The sequence below is a fragment of the Ranitomeya imitator genome, chromosome 3 (assembly GCF_032444005.1).
Source record: "Ranitomeya imitator isolate aRanImi1 chromosome 3, aRanImi1.pri, whole genome shotgun sequence".
NCBI lineage: Eukaryota > Metazoa > Chordata > Amphibia > Anura > Dendrobatidae > Ranitomeya > Ranitomeya imitator.
This window is the reverse complement of record NC_091284.1, coordinates 780,351,780-780,367,785: the sequence shown is the minus strand read 5'-3', so window position 1 is coordinate 780,367,785 and position 16,006 is coordinate 780,351,780. Positions and strand designations below refer to the sequence as shown.

At 38.3% G+C, this 16,006-nt stretch overlaps 1 protein-coding gene across 1 annotated transcript in view; it reads left to right on the top strand.

Annotated features, from left to right (window-relative positions):
- Positions 1-15,732, top strand: part of SACS (sacsin molecular chaperone) — a 102,759-nt gene extending 87,027 nt beyond the window's left edge. The window contains exon 10 of the mRNA XM_069759120.1: positions 1,845-15,732. Within this exon, the coding sequence (XP_069615221.1) occupies positions 1,845-13,450 (11,606 nt within the window). The 3' untranslated portion in view covers positions 13,451-15,732. The remainder of the gene's footprint in view (positions 1-1,844) is intronic.
- The last annotated feature ends 274 nt before the right edge of the window (positions 15,733-16,006 follow it).

Below are 16,006 nucleotides of genomic sequence, written 5' to 3'. Positions count from 1 at the left end.
GTATACTATGCCTTGTATTGGATATTCTGCTGCACACCTATCTGTGCCCTTTTTAGATGAGTTGAGGCTATCATGTGGAATCCATTCCCTGCTTTCTGTTCACTTATATTTCTAATAAAGTTTTTGATATTTTCATATAATTGGACTTTTTGACTGCTTTTGTTCTTGTGGGTTTTTGATATTATTCAGATTTACATAGTAGACTTTAAACTATGACTACAGTGGGAAAAGCAATAACGTTGGCACAGAATAGATTCTTTACATGCTGGATTTGTATAAATAATGCATGCATTAACATGTGCTTATACTGTGGGGAAAATAAGTATTTGATACTGTCGATTTTGCAAGTTTTCCCACCTACAAAGAATGGAGAGATCTGTAATTTTAATCGTACAATCAGATTGTACGATTTTTAAACAATTAAATTGCATTTTTTTTGCATGAAATAAGTATTTGATCACCTTCCAACCAGCATGAATTCTGGCTCTCACAGACCTATTAGGATTTTTTTAAGAAGCCCTCCTACTCTGCACTCATTACCTGTATTATTAGCATCTATTTGAACTCGCTACCTGTATAAAAGACACCTGTCCACACACTCAATCAATCAATCACACTCCAACCTCTCCACCATGGCCAAGACCAAAGAGCTGTCTAAGGTCACCAGGGACAAAATTGTAGACATGCACAAGGCTGGGATGGGCTACAGGACAATAGGCAAGCAGCTTGATGAGAAGGCAACAACTATTGGCACAATTATTAGAAAATGGAAGAAACACAAGATGGCCCTTTTGGAGAGGTTGTAGTGTGGTTGAGTGTATGGACAGGAGTCTTTTATACAGGTAACGAGTTCAAACAGATGCTATTAATACAGGTAATGAGTGCAGAGTAGGAGGGCTTCTTAATGAAAAAACTAACAGGTCTGTGAGAGCCATAATTCGTGCTGGTTGGTAGTTGATCAAATACTTATTTCATGTTATAAAATACAAATTAATTATGTAATCATACAATGTGATTTTCTGTTTTTGTTTTGTTTTTGTTTTTTTAGATTCTGCCTCTCACAGGTGAAGTGTACCTACGATAAAAATTACAGACCTCTCCATTCTTTGTAGGTAGAGAAACTTGCAAAATCGGCAGGGTATCAAATACTTATTTTCCTCACTATAGGAGTGTATATTATTAACCTTGTTATTGTCAGTAAGAAAAATGCTGTTTACTTAAAGGGGTTGTCCTGTCTTGCACAAATATGGTATCCTTATTGGATCTGCCATAAATGTCAGACATATCCACCTTTTGGATCTGCATCTACAGATCAGGAGCCTGGCATTTGCCCCTTGGCGCTGAGATGTGATCATGCATTGCTCTCTTTTCATCACTGAGTGCTCATACAGCGTATTTCGACACTCTCATAAAATGAATAGACAGAGACACATTCACGCGTGGCCACTTTTCCTTTACCATGGCCTCCTTCCGTCCCACATTTATGGCATTTTGTACTAATAGGTCATAAATGCCTTGGATTGTACTGTACAACTCCTTTAATTTTTTATTACATTATTTTATTGCACGTACATAATATATTAATGCATGTTTTGTTTAACTTTGTGCACAATCAAAATGTAAAGAGGTTGTCCATGCTTGGGAAACAGGATCTGCTATTTTCCCAGTATTTCAGCATTCACTTGAACATGGACGAACTGCAATAGAGGAAACAGCCTGTCGGCAGATAGGTCTTTAGATCAGTCTTTAGGCAAATAGCAGACCACTTTTTCTGATCATGGACAACTCATTTAGGATTTTATGTTATAGAGGTCTTATTTATTTTTTCCTTTCTCCCACCATAGGTAGACCCTGTACGCAGCTTCAACTCTTGAATCCTGAACGTTTTATACGTCTTACTAAAGAAATCCTGAATACAATATGGCCAACAAGAGAATTGATTGTAAAATGGCATCCAGGCAAGGACAAAAAACATCCTCCTATTCAGTGGCTGAAAATGGTCTGGAAACTGTTGTACATACATTTTTCCGAAGATTTGTCCTGTCTCGATGAGATGCCACTTATTCCCACAAAACTACTGGAAAAGAAAAAAGAAGAAAAAGATGATGAAGAAGTTGGAGAAGACGAAAAAAAGGAAGAAAATGTAATAGAAGAAGAAACCATCCTGGAACTCATTCGTCTAAGGATGCCTTCTCTCGTCATTTATGATGATGAGTCCGACACTCAGCTACCAGAACATTTGCCTCAAATAATTAAAAATCTTGGGGGCATTGTCCTTACGTGTTTAGACCCATCAATTCAGCATCCTGTTCTTAAAAAATATGTCTACCCCCCTACACCTAGTGCTCTTCTACAAATAATGGACAGGATGTCTCTTCAAAAGCTATCCAGCCAGATGGCACAACTGAGCCCGGTTCACAAAGACGCCTTGCGAAGGTTTCTGGCTAGTTTAACAGATATAAATGAAAAAGAAAAAAAAATCATACAAGAGCTGATGGTTTTCAAAAGAATCGAACAGACTTCAGAAAAGAATTCCTATGTTTTTTTAAGAGGGTGCAAAGTACTTCATCACAACGCTAGGCTTCCCCCCAAAACTCGTCTCTCCTTTCCTATAATTGACAGCAGTGACGAAGAAACTATTCGACTTACGAAGATGCTGAAGGTAGAACAGTTAAAAAGCACAGATTGCTTGAAAATTATTTTGCAAGATGTAGAAAAAGGGTTTTATTCAGTTGAAGAAAGGACAAATGTTATGCTTTGGGTTCTTGAAAATTTAACCTTCTTAAAGAACGAAAATCATTTGGTAATTTCCTGGTTGTCAAGCCTTAAATTCATACCCATTTCTAAAGAACGACTGGTTTCAGCCAGTGAACTTTTTGACCCAGAGGTAGATGTCCTCCAGAACTTATTTTGTGCTGAGGAACAGCTGTATTTCCCACCTGCTATATTTACATCTTCAGATGTATTACATTCTCTTAGACAAATCGGCCTTAAAAATGATTCTCATATTACAGAAAAAGACATTGTTCAAATAGCTAAGAAAATTGAAGCTTTACATGGTGGATCAGGAAAAAATGATGACGTTGTTCTAAAAAAGGCAAAAACTTTACTCGTAGTTTTAAAAAGAAATTATAAACTTGTGCAGTCACCAGAAGGAAAAGCATTATTAAAAAAGATCAAATGGATACCTTCGATTAACGAACGCCCACCAAATTATCCCAATTCGTTGGTCTGGATTGGAGACCAGTTCAAATTGTATTCCCCTGGAGAAATGTGCAACGTGTCTTTTGCTATTCTGGTGGGCTCTTCCATTCCATTGGTCGAAAATATGCATGACAATATTGAAAAAGTCCTTGGCATTTCAAGGGAACCTAGTATTGAAGCTGTGTTAAAACATCTAAAAGTTGTAGCTGACTGGTATAATTCCAAAACAATTACTGATGAAGATTATTATCAGTTTCAGCACATTCTGCTTGAGATATACGGTTTTATGCAGGAATGTCTTGATAAAGGCAAAGAACTCTACAAAGAGCTGTCTTTTCCATGGGTCTGGACAGGCAAAACATTTTGCTCACCAAAGCAAGCAATTATAACATCATCCTACAGCCTTGACCTTCAGCCCTTCTTGCACAACATACCAAACACTATGGTGAAATTTCATAAGTTGTTCAAGTTTTGTGGTTCAATCGAGCAGCTGTCATCTGGACAAATCTTTGATGTCGTTAACATCATATATGAACGTAGCAAACAATCCATGGATAAGGAGGAGAACAAGCAGAACACTGATATAATGCTGAATATTGTAAGATGGATGTATAGCCATCAAATTTCAGTGAGTCTAGATACACCGTTGCCTGTGCATTATAACAAAGACCCTGCAAAACTTGTAATGAGACCCATTCATGAATGTTGTTACTGTGATATCAAAGTTGATGATCTGAATGATCTCCTTGAAGACTCCGTAGAACCGATTATATTAATACATGAGGATATACCAATGAAGACAGCAGAATGTCTGAATGTGCCATGTTTAAGCACTCGGCTTATTAACCCCGAAAATATGGGGTTTGAACAGTCGGGCCAAAGAGAGCCACTTACAGTGAGAATCAAAAACATTTTGGAAGAATATCCTTCAGTGTCTGATATCTTCAAGGAGCTGCTTCAAAATGCTGATGATGCATCAGCGACAGAGTGCAATTTTATGATTGATATGAGACGAAATATGGATATAAGGGAAAATCTTCTGGACCCTGGAATGGCAGCATGTCATGGACCTGCTCTATGGTCTTACAATAATTCTGAGTTTACTGATAAAGATTTTTTAAACATTACAAGACTAGGAGAATCCTTAAAAAGAAGTGAGGTTGACAAAGTCGGAAAATTTGGTCTAGGATTCAACTCTGTCTATCACGTCACAGATATTCCCATTATTATGAGTAGAGAATTTATGATTATGTTTGATCCAAATATTAATCACATTAGCAAACATATCAGAGACAAATCTAACCCAGGAATCAAAATTAACTGGAGCAAACAGCAAAAAAGACTTCGCAAATTTCCAAATCAGTTCAAGCCATTTTTAGGTGTATTCAAATGTGACTTACCACTTGCGGTAGAAGCTCCCTACTGCTACAAAGGTACACTTTTCCGACTGTCCTTTAGAACACAACAAGAAGCCAAAATGAGTGAAATTAGCAGTTCCTGCTACAATACTGCAGATATTTACACACTTGTTGATGAATTTAGCTTGTGTGGCTACAGACTTATACTGTTTACTCAGAATGTAAATTCTATGGTCTTAAAATACCTTAAGCCTGAAGAATCTGAACCAGTATTCGCGCAAGACACAGTAACGATTAAAAAGTCTACATGCTCCTCAAAGGTTTTGGCTAAACCAACAAAGCTACTCACAGAGGCTGCCAAAGTAATGAGCCACTGCAGTTCTACCAAAAAATATCCAGGTGAAATGCCCAAATCATCATGTATCTTGAAGATTGTGGTTCAAGAATTTCACCATGTGTTCAGGCGAATAGTTGACCTTCATTCTCCATTATTCAGAGGTCCTGAAGATGAACCAGCTAACATTTTTGAGATGGCCAAGTCTGGACAAACAAAAAGAATGACAGAGGAATTGCCACAAAAAACTGTCGACTCAACAACATGGCTTATATGTTCTTGTATGGATATAAATGATGCCTTGAAATTTGCTCTGAGTGATAGCGGCAAGAGACTTGGGCTAGTACCTTGTGGTGGTGTAGCTGTGATGCTTTCTGAAAGTCAAGATGGGAAATGGACAGTGAGACCATTTTCTGGTAATATCGGAGAAGTTTTTTGCTATCTACCTCTTCGTATAAAAACTGGACTTCCACTGCATATAAATGGTTGCTTTGCTGTGACTTCAAATCGAAAGGAAATTTGGAAAACAGACACAAAGGGAAGGTGGAATACTGTTTTCATGAGACATGTGATTGTGCGTTCTTATCTAGAGGCTCTTTGTGCCTTAAGGGACATGTCTACTAGTGGAGAGCTGATGAACTACACCTACTATTCTATATGGCCAGACCCTGACTATGTCCATGATGATTTTTCTGTCATTTGCCAAGGACTTTATGAAGACATTGCCAAATCAAAGGGCAAAGACCGTATGAAAGTGTTTTCTGATGGAACATCTTGGGTTTCTATGAAAAATGTGAGATTTCTGGATGACTCCTTACTTAAGAGACCAGATATTGGACCAGCTGCTTTCCAGATTTTCATGAAGTATTTGAAGAAGACTGGCTCTAAAAACCTTTGTGCTGTTGAACTTCCTTCATGGGTCAAAATAGGATTTGAAGAAGCAGGATGTACTGATGTGCTAATTGAGAATACATTTTCCGAACGTCAGTTTTTTTCAGAGGTTTTTTTTCCTCATATAGCAGAAATCCAGCCTGAATTGCGAGATCCATTGATGCTTTTTGTTCTAAATGAAAGGATACAGGCATTTAGTGAAATTCTTCAAGTTACACCATGTATTCCATGCTCCAGTGAGGACCACTCACTAGTTGTTCCGTCAAGACTAATCCATCCTGAAGGTAGAGTAGCAAAACTGTATGACAACAATGATGGAAGATTTCCTTATGGAACCAACCAAAATTACTTGAACCCAGTAGTGTTGGTTAAGCTGGTGCAACTTGGCATGATGAAAGATGACATTTTATGGGAAGATTTAATTGAACGAATTGATTCCATTGCACTGATTAATAAAGCTGATCATGCTGGAGCTTGCTTGAGGAGCAATATTATTTTAAGTTTGATTGATGAGAAACTCAAGTTCAGAGACCCGAAGTCTAAGGAATTTTGCAAGAAATGCCAAACTTCTCCATTTTTGCCTTTTCTTACCAAGCCAGTAGGTTTCTCCCTTCATTGGAAAGGAAGTGACTTTAAAAATGAGGAAATGTTTGCAGCTACAGAGCTATACACAGTTGAGCACCAAGACACAGTTTGCCTGTTAAAACCAATTCTTAATGAAAACTCTCCTTCTTTTAAAGGATGTGGATCCATCTCCTTGGCTGTCAAAGATTACTTAGGCTTGCTCAAGAAACCTTCACCTGAATTGGTAATTGATCAATTAAAAGAAATTGCAAAATATACTGATGAAAACACTTTGTACCAGGAAAATATTACGAATGCCTGCTATAAATTTCTCAATGAAGCAGTCCTTTTGAATGAGTCTACAAAGACTATGGTTGTAACAGAACTAAAGGAATTTCCTTTTATATATGTTGAGGGCATCTATGTTATTTCAGAAAAGGTTTCCTTCCATTTAAACTTTGAAGCAGCCCCTTACCTCTATCAGATGCCTAACAAGTACAAAAATAATTTTCGTGAACTGTTTGAAAGTGTTGGTGTGAAAAATACCTTCACAGTAGAAGATTTTGCATCAGTACTTGAAATTATTAAAAAGGCAAATACAAACAAAAAGATATCAGAGAATGATTTCCAATTATGTAGAAGAATTATTAGTGAGGGAATATGGGGGCTTATACGAGAAAAGAGTCAAGAATTTTGTGAGACAAATTATGGTCAAATTCTTCTACCAGATGTCAACTTCTATCTACTTCCAGCTAAATCACTATGTTACAATGACTGCCCGTGGATTAAAGTAAAAGATACTACTGTAAAATATTGCCACTCTGACATTCCAAGAGAGGTAGCTGTAAAGCTTGGGTCAATACCAAAAAGACACAAAGCCTTGGAGAGGTATGCCTCTAATGTTTGCTTCACCTCGCTCGGAACTGAATTTGGACAGAAGGAAAGGCTCACCAGTAGAATCAAAAGTATCCTCAATGCTTATCCTTCAGAAAAGGAGATGTTAAAGGAACTTCTTCAAAATGCTGACGATGCAAAAGCCACAGAAATATGTTTTGTCTTTGATCCAAGAAACCATCCATCGGACAGAATATTTGATGAGAAGTGGTCACCGCTTCAAGGTCCTGCACTTTGTGTATACAACAACCAGCCCTTTACAGATGATGATGTAAGAGGCATCCAGAACTTGGGTAAAGGAACAAAGGAAGGCAACCCTGGTAAAACTGGTCAATATGGAATAGGCTTCAACTCAGTTTACCATATTACTGACTGTCCATCTTTCATCTCATCCAATGACATCATTTGCATCTTTGACCCTCATGCACGATATGCTCCAGGGGCAACATCACTTAGCCCTGGACGCATGTTCCGAGATTTAGATGCTGATTTTAGAACACAATTTTCAGACGTTCTTAATCTATACTTAGGAAGCCACTTTAACCTTTCCTGTGCAACAATGTTTCGTTTTCCACTCCGAAATTCTGAAATGGCAAAAAGCTCTGAGATCTCGTCTGTCCCCTGCTCGGACAGGATGGTTCAGAATCTTCTTGACAAGTTGCGTGCAGATGGAGCAGAACTCCTGATGTTCTTGAATCATATGGAAAAGATTTCTATCTGTGAAATAGAGAAGACAACGGGTGCTCTAAAAGTGTTATACTCTGTTCGAGGAAAAATCACAGATGGTGACCGGCTTAAACGCAAACAGTTTCATTCCTCTGTAATTGACAGCGTTACCAAGAAAAAACAGTTGAAAGATATACCAGTCCAACAGATTACTTACACAATGGACATTGAGGACACTGAAGGAAACTTGACAACATGGTTAATTTGTAATCGCTCCGGTTTCTCTAATATGGGTAAAGTCCTAAAAAGTGTGATATCTGCTCACAAAAATAAAGACATCACATTGTTTCCACGAGGTGGAGTTGCTGCTTGCATTACCCACAATTACAAGAAACCATACCGAGCGTTCTGCTTTTTGCCTCTTTCTCTTGAAACAGGACTTCCTTTTCATGTAAATGGACATTTTGCCCTGGATTCTGCAAGGCGTAACTTGTGGCGGGATGATGATGGGGTTGGAGTGAGAAGTGACTGGAACAATAGCTTGATGACTGTCTTGGTGGCTCCAGCATACGTGGAGTTATTAGTACAACTAAAGAAAAGAAACTTTCCTGGAACTGATCCCACAATCTCTGTATTACACAATACACCAATCCATACTGTGAAAGACATTTTGAAAAAATTTTTGTCTTTTTTTCCAGTAAACAGACTCGATTTACAGCCAGACTGGTATTGCCTAGTGAAAGCTGTTTATGCTTGCATTTATGAAGATTCCAAGCGCCTCTTGCCTGTAGTACGAGCCCCAAATGTTGATGGCTCTGACATGCAGTCAGCTGTCATTATTACATGGGTAAACACGTCGGCAGTGAATTCTGGAAAGCCATACTTTGACAATTTATTACAGGATGAACTACATCACATGAAAAATATGGAGTACAATATAACCACTCGGAAGACAGTAGCTGAAAATGTTTACAGGCTCAAACATCTACTTTTAGAAATTGGGTTTAACTTGGTCTACTACAGTGATGAGACAGCAAATCTTTTTCACTGTCTGGTTGACGCAGGCATCCCGGTTACTTACGCAACTCCTTCAGATGTCCGCCATTTTCTGATGACTTTCTCCTCTCCTGATACAAACTGCCACATTGGAAAACTACCTTGCCGTCTCCAGCAGACAAACCTGAAACTCTTTCACAGTTTGAAACTTCTTGTGGATTATTGCCTAAAAGATGCTGAAGAAAATGAAATACAGATTGAAGGGTTGCCACTTCTAATTACTCTGGACAACGTGTTGCAAATTTTTGATGCAAAACAAGCAAAATTCCTAACCACTTATCATGAACTAATTCCTTCTCGAAAAGATCTTTTTATGAACACACTGTACCTGAGGTATAGCAATATTTTACTTTCAAGCAAAGTTGCAAAGGTTTTTGACATCAACAGTTTTGCTGACCTGCTCTCATCCGTTCTCCCTAGAGAGTACAAAACAAAAGTATTCGTCCCATGGAAAGATAACTTTGCCAGTGAGTCATGGCTAAAGAGTGCTTGGCATTTCATCAGCGAGTCATTTAATGTTAAAGATGACCAAAGTGATACCACTACATTTGATACAGTTGTGGAGACCTTAAAAGACTGGGCCCTATTACCAGGAATAAAGTTCACTGTGTCACCTGGACAGTTAATTATTCCAGATGGTGATGTGTTACTGCCATTCAGCCTTATGCATATTGCAATCTTTCCAAATGCACAAAGTGATAAAGTGTTTCATACATTGATGAAGACTGGTTGCATTCAACTCGCGTTGAACAAAATTTGCTCAAAAGACAATATATTACTCCCCTTGTTGGCGGGATATACGGCAAATATAGACAATCCAATGAGCATTCTCCGAGCTATACATCACATGATTCTGACATCAACATTTAGAACTGAAAAAATTGCTGAGAATGACTTTGATGCCCTTTTGATGTATTTCAACTGCAATTTAAACCACCTGTCAGAAGAATCAACTGACATTTTGAAGTTACTTCCATGTTATAAGTCCGTCAGTGGTCGTTATATCACGTTGTCTAAATATGGGACGTGTTATGTCCTTACAAAAACCATACCGGCAGCAGAAGTAGAAAAATGGTCTCATTCATCATCCTTTGCTTTTCTTGAAGAGAAGATACACTTGAAAGAATTGTACACTGCATTAGGATGCGTCCCTGTTGATGATCTGGAGATTTACTCAAAACATCTGCTGCCAAAATTTGAAAACCTCTCCTATCATGCTAAATTGGAGCATTTGATTTACCTAAAAAATTGTTTATGCAGTCTTGAAGAGAGTTGTACACAAAAGGAGCAACTTTTTGCCAAACTTGAAGATTTGGCATTCATTCATGATGCCAGTGGCCGACTTAAACCTGCAAAGAACTTCTACGATCGCACTGTGAGAGTATTTGAAGTAATGCTTTCTGAAAAACTGTTCATACCCCTTGAATTCTTTAAAAAATTGGAGCAAATTACAAAGCCAAAAAACCAATCTGCTTTTTTTCTCTCATGGATCAATTTTCTCCGGAATATTGGATTAAAGTATGTTATTTCCCAACAACAGTTGTTGCAGTTTGCAAAAGAGATCAGTATGCGAGCTAATGCAGAAGGTTGGACAAAAGAAGTGCTTCAAAACACTGTTGATGTCATTCTTTTTCATGTTTTCCAAGAAAGAACTGATTTGTTTTCTGGAAACTTCTTAAAGGAATTGTCCATGGTACCTTTTTTGTGTCCTGAACGAGCACCTGCAGAACTTGTGCGCTTTCATGCCCAGTACCAAGAGGTAAATGGCACACTCCCGCTGATAAGGTTTAATGGAGCGCAAGTCAATCCAAAGTTCAAGCAGACAGATGTAATGCAGCTACTGTGGACATCTTGCCCAATTCTTCCCGAAAAGGCAACACCATTAACCATTAACGAACAAGAAGGAAGTGCATTTGGTCCACAAGAGCAGCTTGAACAAGTTCTAATAATGTTGAATGTAAATTTGGATCCTTCACTTGACAAAGTGATAAACAACTGTCGAAATATATGCAACATCACTACTGTAGATGATGAAATCGTAAAGACAAGAGTAAAGGTTCTTCGGAGTGTCTATGAATTCCTCAGCACAGAAAAAAAAGAATTCAAGTTCCAACTTCGGGGAGTTGCATTTGTGATGGTTGAAGATGGATGGAAACTTTTAAAGCCAGAAGAAGTTGTAATTAATCTGGAATTTGAGTCTGATTTTAAACCATATCTCTACAAACTGCCTCTGGAGTTAGGAACTTTTCATCAGCTGTTTAAGAACTTAGGCACTGAAGATATAGTTTCAACCAAGCAGTATGTGGAAGTTCTAAGTCGTATTTTTAAGAATTCTGAAGGAAAACAGCTAGATCCTAATGAAATGCGCACTGTAAAAAGAGTGATTTCTGGCCTACTCAAAAGTCTCCAGAACGATCCCGCTAAAGTAAGGAATGACTTAGAAAATATACGTGACCTTGCACTTTACCTCCCAAGTCAAGATGGAAGATTGGTAAAGTCTAGCATTTTAGTGTTTGATGATGCACCCCATTATAAAAGCAGAATTCAAGGAAACATTGGTGTTCAGATGCTTGTTGATCTTAGCCAGTGCTACATGGGAAAGGATCATGGCTTTCACACAAGAATAATAATGTTACTTCCTCAAAAGCTAAGGCCAAGACTTCTTAGTAGTATACTTGAGGAACAGCTGGATGAGGAAACTCCCAAATCATGCCAGTTTGGAACACTATGTTCTTTGCAAGGTAGACTTCAGTTATTACTGTCTTCTGAGCAGTTCATCACTGGACTTATAAGAATCATGAAACATGAAAATGACAATGCATTTTTAGCAAACGAGGAGAAAGCTATAAAACTTTGCAAAGCCTTACGAGAAGGCTTAAAGGTGTCCTGCTTTGAAAGGTTGCAAACAACTTTGCGAGTCAAGGGATTTAACCCAATCCCTCATAGCAGGAGTGAAACTCTTGCATTTCTGAAACGATATGGACATGCTGTGATATTACTATATATACAGCACTCTGACAGCAAGGATATCAATTTCCTATTAGCTTTAGCAATGACCTTGAAGTCTGCAACGGACAATCTCATATCTGACACATCATATTTAATTGCTATGCTGGGTTGCAACGACATCTACAGGATCAATGAAAAGCTTGATAGTCTAGGTGTTAAATATGACTCGTCAACTGAGCAATCAAAACTTGAACTTCCTATGCCTGGTACCCCAATACCAGCAGAAATTCACTATACACTGCTCATGGATCCCACCAATGTTTTTTATCCAGGTGAATATGTTGGCTATTTGGTAGATGCTGAGGGTGGGGACTCATTTGGCTCATATCAACCAACTTACACTTATGCAATCATTGTGCAGGAAGTAGACAAAGAAGATGTCAACTCAGGTTCTTTAGGGAAGTTTTATCAGATAGACATTGGGTATAGTGAATATAAAATAGTTAGCTCACTTGATCTATACAAGTTTTCTAGGCCAGACGAGGGTGTGCAAAACAAAGACAGTGCTCCATCAACACCAACAAGTCCTACTGAATTTCCTCCTCCTGGCCCAAGGACGGCATCTTCATTTCCAAGCAAGGAAAGTAACAAAACAAGTTCCTCCAAACATCAGTCACCTAAGAAGATCAAATTAAATTCTTTACCAGAGATACTTAAAGAAGTAACTACTGTGATGGAGCAGGCCTGGAAGCTTTCTGAATCAGAAAGGAAGAAGATTATAAGGAGATTATATCTAAAGTGGCACCCAGATAAAAATGCTGAAAATCTTGATATAGCAACTGAGGTTTTTAAACATCTGCAAAATGAAATCAACCGACTAGAAAAGCAAGCATTGGTAGATGTCAATGTTGAAAGGACAGCAAGAAGAACCTTTACCACTCCATCTGCTAGGTTTCAGTCTGAAAAGTCTTCCTTTCAAAGATTTTATTCTTCCTGGAACCAAGAGGCAACAAATCATAAATCCGAGAGACAACAATATAAAGAAAGATTTACTGCCCCTACAGGATCATATGACTCGAAACGCTTCTTTGTGCCACCAACATTCAAGTCCGTTGGTAACCCTGTTGAAGCTCGTAGGTGGCTTAGGCAAGCTAGGGCTAACTTTTCCGCTGCAAGAAATGATATGCATAAGAACGCAAATGAGTGGGTATGTTTCAAATGCTATCTCTCTACCAAATTAGCATTGATTGCTGCAGACTATGCTGTCAGGGGAAAATCTGACAAAGATGTAAAACCAACGGCCCTTGCACAAAAAATTGAAGAATATGGCCAACAGCTAGAAGGCCTCACTAAAGATGTCCAGACCTTGGAGGCTTATGGGGTAGATAGCCTAAAAACCCGTTATCCTGATATGCTTCCCTTTCCACAAATCCCAAATGACCGGTTCACTTCAGATGTTGCCATGAGGGTAATGGAATGCACTGCTTGTATAATTATAAAACTTGAAAATTTTATACAAAATAAGATTATTTAAACTTGGGAACCTATTCTTTTAATTATGCAAATAGGGTGGATGTAATTATAAAGCTGCACACTGCAGGAGCTCCTTTCACTTTATCACTATGACAAGAAGGAAATTCACTCTCAAGGTCTTTTTTAGCTAGTTGTGGAAAATTGTGAAAAATAGTAGAAGGTTTTGTTAAAGTTGTTGTCCGGTCTAAATTGATAAGTCTGCAGTTACTCTGTGTGGCTACATATTTATGAATCCCCCCCAGCGTACTCACTGTGCACTACAAGGATTCGTCGGTTTCTGAGCCAGGAATCGGTAGCTACATATGCGTTATGCATATTCCTGGCCACAGCCCATCTAGTGGGCATGGCCTCATTCCATTAACTTGTATTGAGCAAGGCCGTGCCCACTGGTTGACCACATCACTAGATGGGGCATGGCCTTGCTCAATACAAGTGTTTGGCCCAGAGTATGCATAACACATACGTACCTATCGATCCCGGCAAAGAAACGCAGCGCACAGTGTCACTTAGAGTGACTGTACACTTCAATTTAGACCTGCACAACCAATTTAAGCTAAAATACAGATTTTGCAGGGTTCCTGCTGCTAAGGAAACCAGAATTATAGCATATGGAATCTCTAGGCTTTGAGAAGGCACTGTAGTCAATGAAATCTCAAATGTGTGAAGCATTATAGGATTTTTTTCATGTGGATGTGCTATTTAGGCACATTACGTGTCTATGTTGTAACTGAATCTGTTTTTTGTATGTAAAGCTGGCCATGCACATAAGTTAACAGATGGTAGAACCTTATGATTGTGCTGATCGGTGGGGTCTTAGAACTCTGCTATCGTGGCAGACATTGGGGAAAAGTGGCTCTGACATGTTGAATTTCACCACTTCTGATCCTTTTTGAGTCACTGTAAGCCCCTCTCCCCTCTGAAATAAACATGCTAGTTGTCTCATGTGTATGGCCACCTAAGTCCTTGTCTTCCTTGGCTCTTTTTCATCTAATAGATCTCTGTTTGCATACTTATCCCAAATCAAAATTGTCGGACTTCCTTCCTGAAATGTGCTGCTGTAAAAATTCTGTTTTGATTTGACTATACTTAAAACTGAATGCACATAAAAATGTAGAATATGAAGAAATAAAAGGGGTTGTTTGGTAAGAAGACCTATTTTTCAAGTCTCCCACAAGGGAATTTTGAGTAAATATAGGGAGGTTCTGTTTAGGCCTCGCGGATCTCACGGCCTATTGTTTTCATTGGGACTGTATAATTCTTCATTTCTTTGCCGTAGTGATGAAAACACAGTGATCCCTTGCTGCCAGATTCCACAATGGGACATTCTGTGATTTTTATTTTTATTTTTATCCGATGACCCTTCTAACAAATGGGGGTTTCTAAAGCAAATAGTCACATTCACAAATTGGTGCTCTGCCTCTAATTCTTTGCACCTTAACATTTAAAGGGTTCTAAAATGGGTCTTCTTTGTACATTTTACTGGAAGAGCTTTCTAATGTACATACCTAGGAAAAAAAGAAAATTAGCAGTGATTTTTTTTTTAATTTGCTGAATGTTAAGATGCGGCATCTCCGAGCTTTAAGGCAAAATGTGTAATGTGAATAGGGCAGAAATTGTGTATATACTGTAGAAATGAATGTCTAATGCGCATATTCAAAGTGAGCACTTTACGCAACCAAAGCTGAGCAGCACATTGGACAATCCCTTCACTTAAAACTCTCATTGCTCAGTTTCTCTGCCTCCAGTATTGCCATGGAGCCATTATCCATCTACGTTCTTCCCTGCTGCCTTCATGTTAGCTTTTCTTAAGCTTACTGTACAACTATAATCAGCTGGATCTGGTTGTGTTATTATTGCAGTTAAGAACAAAGTACAGTTTTCTTACTCTACGCTATATCAATGTCCTAGCACTATATTTGTCCTTTTATACTGTGCAAAAGTTGATTTTCATTGCATTTTTAACTTCATGTAATATTTAACTGAAAAACATGTTAATAGTGATCGAAAATGTGCACTGAAACTAGCTTTTTTTTTTTTTCTTGTCCTGTGTCCGACAGATGCTGGAGCCTTAATAATTATTTTGTCTACATGTTTTGTTTTTGGAACAAATGTATAATGCCTGTAGATGTGTATAACTTATACTTGTCCCAGTGCATTGGGCATTGCATCAAAGATCAGATTATTGATTCCTACAAATTTTTCTTTTTTTTTTTTTTTTTTTTTTTTTTATACAAGCCTTAAATTGCTTAATTTCCTCCATATTGGTCATTTGTAATAAAAACCATGGTCAAAATTAGTAGCCTTCTGTTTTTTACTTGACAGTGAAGAGCAACGCAACTTTTATTGGGGATCAGCGATGCGTCGATTTCATTCACAGGTTCAGTTGGGACTAGAGATGAGTGGATCGATCCGTGAAGGATCGAGGTTTAGTCGTATTTCTTGAAATTTGAAGTTTCACACAAATTTGAGCGTTTCAACATCACCTTTTCGAACAAGTCAACCTTGCCAGGCACCATTTCCCACACTACTGAAGCATTGGAGAGTGGGCTGTTCTCAT